Raw genomic sequence first — 12,711 nt, 5'->3', positions numbered from 1 at the left:
GTGCCAATCAAGTGGGCTGCTTTGTCCTGGATGGTGTCGAGCTTCTTGAGTGTTGTTGGAGCTGCACCCATCCAGGCAAGTGGAGAGTATTCCATCACACTCCTGACTTGTGCCTTGTAGATGGTGGACAGGCTTTGAGGAGTCAGGAGGTGAGTTACTCGCCGCAGGATTCCTAGCCTCTGACCTGCTCTTGTAGCCACGGTATTTATATGGCGACTCCAGTTCAGTTTCTGGTCAATGGTAGCCCCAAGGAAGTTGATTGTGGGGGATTCAGCAATGGTAATGTCATTGAATGTCAAGGGGAGATGGTTAGATTCTCTCTGGTTGGAGATGGTCATTGCCTGGCACTTGTGTAGCATGAATGTTACCTGCTACTTATCAGCCCAAGCCTGGATACTGTCCTGGTCTTTTTTATTGACTTTGTAGCAGTTAGATACAACTGAGTGGATAGCTAGGCCATTTCAGAGTCAACCACATTGCTGTGGGTAAGGACATTAGTGAACCAGATGGGTTTTTACAACAATCGTCAATGGTTTCCTGGCCATCATTGGACTAGCTTTTAATTCCACATTTATCAATTGAATTCAAACTCGACCTTCTGCAGTTGTGGGTTTAAAACCCATGTCCCCAGAGCAATACCCCAGGTCATTGGGTTACTAGTACAGCGACAATACCACTACGTCACCACCTCCCCAGTTGTGGCCAAACCAGTGCTTTATAAAAGGTTCATTATAGCTTCCTTGCTTTTGTACTTTTTGCCTCAATTTATAAAGCCCAAGACTCGGTATGCTTTCTCAACCTGCCTTAACACCTTCAATAGTTGTATACATACACCCCAAGTCCCACTGCTCTTGCACCCGCTTTAGAATTGTATCCTTTATTTTATCTTGCTTCTCCTTGTTCTTCCCATCAAAATGTTGCATTTCACATTTCACCTGCCACGTATCCACCAATTCCACCAGTCTGTCTATGTCCTCTTGAAGTCTATCTCTATCCTCCTCACGGTTCACAATACTTCCAAGTTTGGTCTCATCTGCAATTTTTGAAATTGGGCCATGCATACCCAAGTCTTGGTTAATAATACAGATTAACAGTCACGATCCTAGTACCGACCCCTGCGGAACACCACTACATAGCTTCCTCCAGACCAAAAAACAAATCTTTTACCACTACTGTTTCCTGTCACTCAGCCAACTTCGTATCCATGCTCCCACTGTCCCTTTTATTCCATGGGCTTTGACTTTGCTGATAAAGCTGTTGCATGGCACTTTACCAAACATCTTTTGGAAATTGTGTACACATCAAACGTATTACCCTCATCAACCCTCTCTGTCACCTCATCAGAAAAACTCAATTAAGTTAATTAAACATAATTTGCCTTTCACAAATACATGCAGTCTTTCTCTAATTAATCCACATTTCTCCAAGTGACTGTTAAATTTGTCCAGAATTATCGATTCTAAAAGCTTTCCCACCAAGGTTAAACTGACTGGCCTGTAGTTGTGGGTTTATCCTTACACTCTCTTTTGAACAAGGGTGTACCATTTACAATTCTCCAGTCCTCCAGCACCACCCCTGTATCTAAGGCGGATTCGAAGATTATGCCCACTGCCTCCACAATTTCCACCCTTATTTCCCTCAATATGCTCAGGTGCATCCAGTCTGCTTCTGGTGACTTAGCAACTTGAATTACAGCCAGGCTTTCTGATACCTACTCGAAGACACTGGATGGACTAAAAATTGAAATTACCTCCTCTTTCACTATGGCTTTGGCAGTATGTTCTTCTTTGGTAAGTACTCATTTGGTACCTCAGCCATGCCCTCTGCTTCCATGCATAAATCTGTTTGGTCCCGAATCTGCCGCACTCTCACTTTTACTGCCCTTTGACTACTCCAATTCGTATAGAAAACTTTTGGATTTATTTTTGTTAGTTGCCAGTCTGTTGTCACACTCTCTCTTTACTTCTCATTTCTTTTTTCACATCCCCTCTGAACTATCCATATTCAGCCTGGCTCTCACTTCTATTTTCAACCAGACATCCTTTCCTATGCACCATTTTCTGCTTCATCTTTCTCTCTCTCTCTCGCTTTCAGCATTCAAGGAGCTCTGGCTTGGATTGTCCCACCTATCCCCCTTGTGAGAATGTACCTTTATGGTACCTGAACCATCTCCTCTTTCGATACAGCCCATTATTCCATTAAAACTTTGCTTGCTTATCTTTGATTCCAATTTAACTGGGCCACGTCTGTCCTCACCTCACTGAAACTGGCCCTCCTCTAATTAAGTATTTTTATTCTAGAGTGCTCCTTGTCCTTTTCCACAGCTAACCTAAACCTTATGATAGCATAATCACTGTCCCCTAGGTGTTCCCCAACTGACACTTGGCCCACTTGACCCACCTCATTCCTCAGAATTAGATCCAACAATGCCTTCTTCCTTGTTGGTCCAGAAACAGCAAGATCAAGAAAACGGTCCTGAGCACACTTAAGAAACTCTTAACCATCTTAGTTCTTTACACTATTCCTTTCCGAGTCTATATGTTAGGATAATTCAAGTCCCCCATTCTAATTGCTCTACAGCTTTTTCACCTCTCTAATTTCCTTACAAACTTGTTCCTCTATATATCTTTCCCACTAGTTGGTGGCCTATAGAATACACCCAGCAGTGTTATGGTACCTCGAGTTTCTTAGCTCTAACCAAATAAATTTGGACCTTGACCCCTCTTAAGACATCCTCGCTCCAGCACTATAATATTCTCCTTAATCAATACTGCCACCCTTTCTTTCCTTCCCTATTTTTTCTGAATACCTTGTATCCAGGAACATTTAGCACCCTTTTTTGAGCTCGGTCTCAGTTATTGCCCCAACATCATATTCCCACCATTTGCGCCTGCAGCTCACTAACCTTATTTACCACACTCCGTGTGTTCACATACATGCTCTATAAATATAATTTAGACCTTACTGCATTTCTTCTTACTCTGACCCTAACGAATAGTTTACTATTTCTTCCTCTCGTGCTATCTGTCTCCCCCAATTCTTTGTGCACCTTGTTTTTCCTCTCTCACGTTACATCTTGGTTCCCATCGCGCTGCCAACTAAATTTAAAGCTTCCCCAGTAGCACGAACAATCCACGCCGCGTAGACATTTGTCCCAGCTCTGTTTGGGTGCAACCTGTCTGGCCTGTCCAAGTTCCACTCCCCCAATGTCCCAGGAATCGAAAGCCCTCCCTCCTGCACCATCTCTCCAGCCACACATTTATCTGCCCTACCCTCCTACTTTTATACTCACTAGCATGTGATACTGGGAGTAATCCGGAGATTACCACCTTTGAGGTCCTGCATGCTCGTTTCCTTCTGAGCTCCCTAAAATCTGCCTGCAGGACCGCATCGCTCTTTCTACCTATGTCATTGGGATCAATATGGACCACAACTGCTGGCTGTTCACTCCCCACCTCAGAGCACTCTGCAGCTGTTCAGTGACATCTTTGACCCTGGCACCAAGAAGTCAACATACCATCCTGGATGCATGCCTGCAGCCACAGAAAGTCCTGTTTGTTCCCCTAACTATAGAATTCCCCCAACACTATTTCTTTCCCATCTTCCTCCTGCCCCACCTGTGCAGTTAAGGCAGCCATAGTGCCTTGGCTCTGGCTGCACTCCCCAGAGCAACCGTAACTCACCGGTATTCAGAACCGGTTGGAGAGCAAGATGCGCTCCAGAGACTCCTGCACTACCTGCCTGGTCCTCCTTGACTGCCTAACAGTCACTCATCCCTCCCTGCTTGCACAATCTTAAGCTGCAGGATGACCACATTCCAAAACACGCTATCCACATAGCTCTCAGCCTCGCGGATGCACCGCAGTGACGCCAGCTACTATTGAAGTTCCTCTAGCTGACGACACTTCCTGCACATGTGGTACAAAACACAAGAAGTTTCCACACTGGACAGTTTGTGTATCAAACAGGATTGAGGTGCCCTCCAATGCCTCTATTAATGTAACCCCTCTGTTGAAGAAAGGTGGCAGGGGAGTGTAGGGAAGAGATCAAGAAATCTATAGGCCAGGTAGCCTGACATCAGTCGAAGGGAAAATGCTAGAATCTATTATTAAGCATATGGTAACTGGACATCTACAATTCAATTCTAATAAATCCACAGGGGGAAAAAAGTTTTTTATGTTAGTTTATGATAGCATAATTTATAGAATTTCAGTTATTCGGATCATGTATGTTAAATAAATTTTTTTTTTAAGTCCCATAAAGGTCTTTGTTTTGATAAGCACTTAACTTCAGACTTTTATTTTGGGGGGGGAAGACATTATTCAACCATCAGCAAAAATTTAATAAGGATAGACCATTTAATGGGTTAATACATGGCCTTTCACTTCTGTGATCATGGTTCAAAATAGAGCATGGCTACCCGACCCGAACCGGACGACGTGTCGGGGTCGGGTCGCTCTTACGGGTCCGGCATTCGGGCTCGGGCCGGGTCAGACACACTCTATCACCGCCTCTGGGTACATGGCTCCAATTTTAACGTACTTTTTAAGCAACCTTTCAAGTCCAGTTACAGTTTTTGTTGCTTACAAACTTAAAAAGTGAAAAACGGAAGTTAGGTTAACTGAACATTCCGGTGGTGTGGTCGGGTCAGGCCGGGCGCAGGAAAAAACGAAAGGACTAGGACTGGGTTGGGCTCGGGTCGGATGTGGTTCTGTCGGGCTTGGGTCGGGTTTCATTTGCAGACTTGAGCCTGCCTTTAGTTCAAACTCACTCAAGACTGATGGGACAATTCTCTCAGCTTTTTCTGTTGACGAGAAAGGTCTGAAATTCAATGAGTTTGGCCATTCTCAACCTTGTCCTTGGAGGCCTCGATTCCATAAGGCAAGTAGCAAAGACACAAATACTCCCCAATTGAGAGAGACACACCTATTGCTTCCTTCAACAAATCTAAACCGTGGCCATTGCTGGCAAAACGTGTGCCACATCAAGCATTTTAAGTCTGGTCACTGACAGTCTGATCTCTTACACAGACTATCAATGCCCTTGCACATGCCTGGCTGAGACAAACTTCCTTCCCTTTTGAAATGTGAAAGATCCCAGTCAGATTTAGTATAAAGCCATCACACTCAAGATTAATAAAGCACTTGCTTTACAGTTTTGACGAGGAAAGAAGGCTATATTTAGATGGAAGCAAGTCTATTATTATTTTGGAAATACAGGATGCATTTGCTTCATTAAAACTTTGACAAGACTGAAAAACAAAATTTTACCTTTGCTGAAGTCTTGGGGATCCAGTGACAGGCTATATCCAGACAGTGTTTCTAACAACAGCTTATAGCAAGCTCTCCATCCAGGGTCAGCGATGGATGGTGTTACACATTGCATAGCAGCTACGCGTTTGAAGAATGCAGCTTTACGATGAAAACCTATCAGGTCATACAGCTCAGAAAGGACACTGTATCGCTGAATCTTCTCCTCTTCAGAGAGCTACAAGAAAATACAATTATTAGAAAATTGTATGAGAAATACTGAAAACATGCAAAATTTCTCAGTATGAGCATACAAACAGATAATTTTATTAAGCATTCTGCACATAGCACATGGTGATACCATAATCACAAAACACATCCAAATGAGAGATTGTCAGACAGATGGCAAATCATTTTGCTTCTCTGTTCTAAATTTCTTACACTTAATCTTGCATCAATGGCCCCTCAATCCCAACTCTTCAACTAATAAAAATAGTCTGCTCTATCGATCCTGTCCCATCCTCTCATAACTTTAAACACTATTTTATCACCCCATAATCTGTGCTGTTGTAACAAAAAAAAGCAATGTTCTTCATACAAAACTCTGTGTAATGTTAACATGACTTCTGCAAATCTGCACTTGACAAATTGACAACATAATCCAACATCCCAGTTTGATTTTTATACATTGCCTTCTTGCAATGTTTGGACATGATAAACCTTGACAAGTTATGCCCTTCTATGGCAAGTTATATCTTCAGTATTCATGCCTCCTATTTTGAAGATATAGCAAAGAAAAAGGAAGTTATTTTTGCTCTGATTACTTAACAGACTTCGGTGTATAATTTTATTCCACTTGCACGTATAAAATTAGCTTTGATTGCAAAATTGAACTTTAAAGCATAGCTCTGAGTAGCACAAAACATATCTTTCCCCACAGTTAGGTGCTCGGAACTGCAAATAATATTTCTACATCTTATTCTGACATATACAGAAGCAACCAAGATATGAAAATGCACAAGACTTCTCATTCAGTAGCTGACTAAGAACACAGCTTTTGCTCTTCTCAAGAAAACAGAAGCATTAACCAAAAGGTTCAGGCACAGCTGCATTTTCCCCTTTAGCGATTACACTCCTATTAAAACGTAACATTCCTGTTGCAGTGCAACTGTATGGACTGCTTTTGAAACTGGAGAAAAAAATTCATGGCATGTGGATAATGCACATTAAACAAATAAACATGTACAAAAACAGGTAACAGTATTAGAATCGATTTCCAAACATATCAACAACAACTAAGATCTTGGAAAATTGGATTATATACCTAATGCCCAAGATAATATTTTCAACACAATTTTTGGATGAATCCTATGGCTATTTTTCCGTTGAACATATACATCAAATTTGAAACTAAACGTCAGCTTTAGATTTGCACAAGAGGAGGAGGAAGATTTCAACCACAGTAATGAGCTCTATGCGCTAACAGACTCAGTTAGTGGAAAACTGTAACCCAGCAACAGCTTCTTCATTTAAACTCAACACAAACTGGCATTACGAAGTACTGAAATGCTATAACTTTCAATAGTGCTAAAAATGGATGAAATCTAACTTTTATTTAGCAGATTTGAACAGAACGTCGGCACAAATTGTTCCAAACTATATCATTGTATTTTCTCTGAATTGAAATATATAGCTCATCTACAAAAGTAGATAAATGATTTTTAAAAAAACATATTTACTCAATTCAAAGTTCAGTTTAATTTAAAGGTGAAGTAAACACAGCATTGTTCTTTTTAAAAAAACTAGCAGCCTCAATACTTTTGTATCAATGCCTCAGTTATTTCTTTTTGAAAAGATGCAAGTTGCTCTCTATCTTGTAAGTGGTATCAAGAGTTGACAAAAAGGTTTGAATATTTTAATCGGCCATCTGTTGCTCAAAATTAGTCAACAATCAAGTTTAAGAGAATCAAGAAAGAAAATCAACAAAGCTTTTCATAAAAAAATATAACGCAGAATCAATGAAAACATTACCTGGCCAAGATTGATATACACAGCATTCTGAAGGAACTCTGAGGCTTCCATGCTTCTCTTCTGAATAGCCAGCACCCTAACTGCCTTTACACAAGCTTCGAGCTCAATCACACCAGCATTTTTGTACTGTAAGAAAATAATGAAATAAACCATTTTTAAATGTCCTCACAAATTCGCTTAGGAAATCGTTAAATACAACCAACAATTTAATACAAAACATTTCATGCCAATTAATAAATTAATATTTAAGTTAGCATAATTTGAACTGACAAATCATTCATAAAATATTTCCACCCTAAGCACCAAAATTTAGTATTGGATTTCAGTTGACTGATTTTAGAAATATTCAATAATGCACCAAGGATGGAAGTTTCAGCTGCTAAGTTTTGGGCCGGGGTTTTATGTTGGGCAGGAGGCCCTATGGGGACTATGCCACCCGGCTGCTGATAGTAAAATGTCCAAAGCAACAGTGTGAGAGAGAGAGAGAGAGAGAGAGCGAGAGCGATCATATGCCGTATTGTATCAGTTTGACAGTGTTAAAGACTGGCTAGAACCGGTTTGAACTAGCAGACCAGCGAAGAGTGCTCTCCTTGAAGGAAGGAAGAATTTGTGACTCAGCAGAAAATCTACATTGGCCGACAGGCTGTGTTTCGTCTAAAGAGGAAAAGACCCTTGGAAAGGAAAATCTGCATTTTTAAATGTAGCAAATTCACAGAAACATAGAAAATAGGAGCAGGAATAGGCCATTCGGCCCTTCGAGCCTGCTCCGCCATTCATTATGATCATGGCTGACCATCCAACTCAGTAACCTGTTGCCCCCATATCTTGTGATCCCTTTCACCCCCAAGAGCTATATCTAACTCCTTCTTGAAAACATACAATGTTTTGGCCTCAACTGCTTTCTGTGGTAGCGAATTCCACAGGCTCACCACTCTCTGGGTGAAGTAATTTCTCCTCATCTCAGTCCTGAAAGGTTTACCCCGTATCCTTAGACGATGACCCCTGGTTCTGGACTCCCCCACCATCGGGAACATCCTTCCAGCATCTGCCCTGTCAAGTCTTGTTCGAACTTTATAGGTTTCTATGTGATCCACCCTCACTCTTCTGAACTCCAGCGAATATAATCCTAACCGCCTCAATCTCTCCTCATACATCAGTCCCGCCATCCCAGGAATCAGTCTGGTAAACCTTTGCTGCACTCTATAGCAACAGCATCCTTCCTCAGAAAAGGAGACCAAAACTGCACACAATATTCCAGGTGTGGCCTCACCAAGGCCCTGCATAATTGCAACAAAACATCCCTGCTCCTGTACTCAAATCCTCTCGCTATGAAGGCCAACATACATTTGCCTTTATTACCGCCTGTTGCACCTGCATGCTTACCTTCAGCGATTTGTGTACGGGAACACCCAGATCTCATTGCATGTTCCCCTCTCTCAGTTGATAGCCGTTCAGATAATAATCTGCCATCCTGTTTTTGCGACCAAAGTGGATAACCTCACATTTATCCACATTGTACTGCATCTGCCATGCATTAGCCCACTCACTCAACTTGTCCAAATCACCCTGAAGCCCCTCTGCATCCTCCTCACAACTCACCCTCCCACCCAGTTCTGTATCATCTGCAAATTTGGAGATATTACATTTAGTTCCTTCATCTAAATCATTAATATATATTGTGAATAGCTGGGTCCTAGCACCAATCCCTGCGGTACCCCACTAGTCGCTGCCTGCCATTCGGAAAAAGACCCTTTATTCCTACTCTGTTTCCTGTCTGGCAACCAATTTTCTATCCATCGCAATACACTGCCCATTTGACCATCCCGTCTATATTTTCCTGTAACCCAAGACACTCCACCTCACTGTTAACCACTCGGCCAATCTTTGTGTCATCCGCGAACTTACTGATCCTACCCCCGACATAGTCATCTATGTCGTACATATAAATGACAAACAATAGGGGACCCAGCACAGATCCCTGTGGTACGCCACTGGACACTGACTTCCAGTCACTAAAACAGTCGTCTGTCATCACTCTCTGTCTCCTACAGCTAAGCAAATTTTGAATCCACCTTAACAAGTTACCCTGTATCCCATGTGCATTTACTTTCTTGATAAGTCTCCCCTGTGGGACCTTGTCAAAGGCTTTGCTGAAATTCATGTAAACTACATCAACTGCACTACCCTCATCTACACACCTGGTCACATGCTCAAAAAATTCCATCAAATTTGTTAGGCATGACCTCCCGCTGACAAGGCCATGCTGACTATTCCTAATCAAATTTTGCCTCTCCAAGTGGAGATAGATTCTCTCCTTCAGAATTTTCTCCAGTAGTTTCCCGACCACTGACATGAGACTCACTGGTCTGTAGTTCCCTGGCCTATCTCTGCAACCTTTCTTAAATAGTGGGACCACATTAGCTGTTCTCCAGTCCTCTGGCACCTCCCCTGTGGCCAGAGGGGAATTAAAAATTCGGGTCAGAGCCCCTGCAATCTCTACCCTCGCCTCGCACAGCATCCTGGGACACAAATCGTCCGGACCTGGAGATTTGTCCACTTTTAAGCCTTCCAAAACCTCCAATACCTTGTCACTCCCTATGACAATTTGCTCAAGATCCTCACAGTCTCTCTAAGTTCCATATCAACATCCTCATTCTCTTGGGTGAAGACAGATGTGAAGAATTCGTTCAACACCCTACCAATGTCCTCTGGCTCCACCCACAAATTTCCCCCTTGGTCCCTAACGGGTCCTACTCTTTCCCTGGTTATCCTCTTCCCATTGATATACTTATAGAATATCTTGGGATTTTCCCTACTTTTACCAGCCAGAGCTTTCTCATATCCCCTCTTTGCTCTCCTAATTGCTTTCTTAAGCTCCATCCTACACTTTCTGTACTCCACTAATGCTTCCATTGATTTGCTCTCCTTGTATTTGCTAAAAGCCTCTCTGTTCCTTCTCATCGTACCCTGAATGTTTCTGGTCATCCGTGGTTCTCTTGGGCTTGTTGCTCCTACCTATTACCCTAGAGGGAACATGTTGGGCCTGTACCCACCCCATTTCCTTTTTGATTGCCCCCCACTGTTCTTCTGTAGATTTCCCGACAAGTAACTCTTTCCAGACTACCTTGACCAGATCCTGCCTTATTTTACTAGAATTCGCTCTCCCCCAAACAAAACCCTTTTTTTCCAACTTGTCTATTTCTTTCTCCATAACAAGCTTAAATTGTACCATGTTGTGGTCGCTAAAACCAAAATTCTCCCCCACCTTCACATCTGGAGTACTGTGCACAGTAGTGGTCTCCTTATTTAAGGAAGGATTTAAATGCGTGGGAGGCAGTACAGAGAAGGTTTACTAGACTAATACCTGGAATGGGCGGGCTGTCTTACGAGGAAAGATTGTACAGGCCGTAGAACATAGAACATTACAGCGCAGTACAGGCCCTTCGGCCCTCGATGTTGCGCCGACCTGTGAAACCATCTGACCTACACTATTCCATTTTCATCCATATGTCTATCCAATGACCACTTAAATGCCCTTAAAGTTGGCGAGTCCACTACTGTTGCAGGCAGGGCGTTCCACGCCCCTACTACTCTCTGAGTAAAGAAACTACCTCTGACATCTGTCCTATATCTATCAACCCTCAACTTAAAGCTATGTCCCCTCGTGTTTGCCATCACCATCCGAGGAAAAAGACTCTCACTATCCACCCTATCTAACCCTCTGATTATCTTGTATGTCTCTATTAAGTCACCTCTCCTCCTCCTTCTCTCCAACGAAAACAACCTCAAGTCCCTCAGCCTTTCCTCGTAAGACCTTCCCTCCATACCAGGCAACATCCTAGTAAATCTCCTCTGCACCCTTTCCAAAGCTTCCACATCCTTCCTATAATGCGGTGACCAGAACTGCACGCAATACTCCAGGTGCGGCCGCACCAGAGTTTTGTACAGCTGCAGCATGACCTCGTGGCTCCGAAACTCGATCCCCCTACTAATAAAAGCTAACACACCATATGCATTCTTAACAGCCCTATTAACCTGGGTGGCAACTTTCAGGGATTTATGCACCTGGACACCAAGATCTCTCTGCTCATCTACACTACCAAGAATCTTCCCATTAGCCCAGTACTCTGCATTCCTGTTACTCCTTCCAAAGTGAATCACCTCACACTTTTCCGCATTAAACTCCATTTGCCATCTCTCAGCCCAGCTCTGCAGCCTATCTATGTCCCTCTGTAACCTACAACATCCTTCGGCACTATCCACAACTCCACCGACCTTCGTGTCATCCGCAAATTTACTAACCCACCCTTCTACACCCTCATCCAGGTCATTTATAAAAATGACAAACAGCAGTGGCCCCAAAACAGATCCTTGCGGTACACCACTAGTAGCTAAACTCCAGGATGAACATTTGCCATCAACCACCACCCTCTGTCTTCTTTCAGCTAGCCAATTTCTGATCCAAAGCACTAAATCACCTTCAATCCTATACTTCCGTATTTTCTGCAATAGCCTACCGTGGGGAACCTTATCAAACGCCTTACTGAAATCCATATACACCACATCCACGGCTTTACCCTCATCCACCTGTTTGGTCTCCTTCTCAAAAAACTCAATAAGGTTTGTGAAGCACGACCTACCCTTCACAAAACCGTGCTGACTATCGCTAATTAAGTTATTCTTTTCAAGATGATTATAAATCCTATCTCTTATAACCTTTTCCAACATTTTACCCACAACCTAAGTAAGGCTCACAGGTCTATAATTACCAGGGCTGTCTCTACTCCCCTTCTTGAACAAGGGGACAACATTTGCTATCCTCAAGTCTTCCGGCACTATTCCTGTCGACAATGACGACATAAAGATCAAGGACAAAGCCTCTGCAATCTCCTCCCTGGCTTCCCAGGCCAGGCTTGTATCCACTGGAATTTCGAAGAGTAAGAGGCTTCTTGATTGAAGCATACTAGATCCTGAGGGGTCTTGACAGGGTGGATGTGGAAAGGATGTTTCCCCTTGTGGGAGAATCTAGAACTAGGGATCACTGTTCAAAAATAAGGGGTCGCCCAATTATGACAGAGAGGAGAAATTTTTTCTCTCAGAGGATCATGAGTCTTTGAATTCTCTTCCTCAAAAGGCGGTGGAAGCAGAGTCTTTGAATATTTTTAAGGCATTAATTCTTTAGCTTCTTGATGAGCAAGGGGGTGAAAGGTTATCGGAGGCAGGTGGAAATGTGGATAAGCAGTTTAACCATGAACTGATTGAATGGCGGAGCAGGCTCGAAGGGCTGAGTGGCCTACTCCTGCTCCGATTTTGTATCTTCGTATGTACGTATAATTTGCAAATTACAAATGACCAACTCCCTGAGACAGGCTCCACTGTGGCTACCCATCTTGGATATCTGTCTTCAGGAGGGCTGAAGGGTGGATGAGCA

General features: G+C 42.9%; 1 protein-coding gene across 5 annotated transcripts in view; it reads right to left on the bottom strand.

Moving 5' to 3' along the window:
* The window catches only part of trappc9 (trafficking protein particle complex subunit 9), a 1,144,460-nt gene that overhangs the window by 1,055,532 nt on the left and 76,217 nt on the right, over nt 1-12,711 (bottom strand). For all 5 annotated transcript variants that reach the window (XM_068031733.1, XM_068031737.1, XM_068031736.1 and 2 more), the window contains 2 exons: nt 7,281-7,406; nt 5,271-5,487 (listed from right to left, as the gene is read on the bottom strand). In XM_068031733.1, coding sequence (XP_067887834.1) covers nt 5,271-5,487; nt 7,281-7,406 — 343 coding nt within the window. The remainder of the gene's footprint in view (nt 1-5,270; nt 5,488-7,280; nt 7,407-12,711) is intronic.

This window comes from Heterodontus francisci, chromosome 5 (genome assembly GCF_036365525.1).
Source record: "Heterodontus francisci isolate sHetFra1 chromosome 5, sHetFra1.hap1, whole genome shotgun sequence".
NCBI classification, from domain to species: Eukaryota; Metazoa; Chordata; class Chondrichthyes; order Heterodontiformes; family Heterodontidae; genus Heterodontus; species Heterodontus francisci.
The sequence above is the reverse complement of the archived record's forward strand: the minus strand, read 5'-3'. Positions and strand labels throughout refer to the sequence as shown.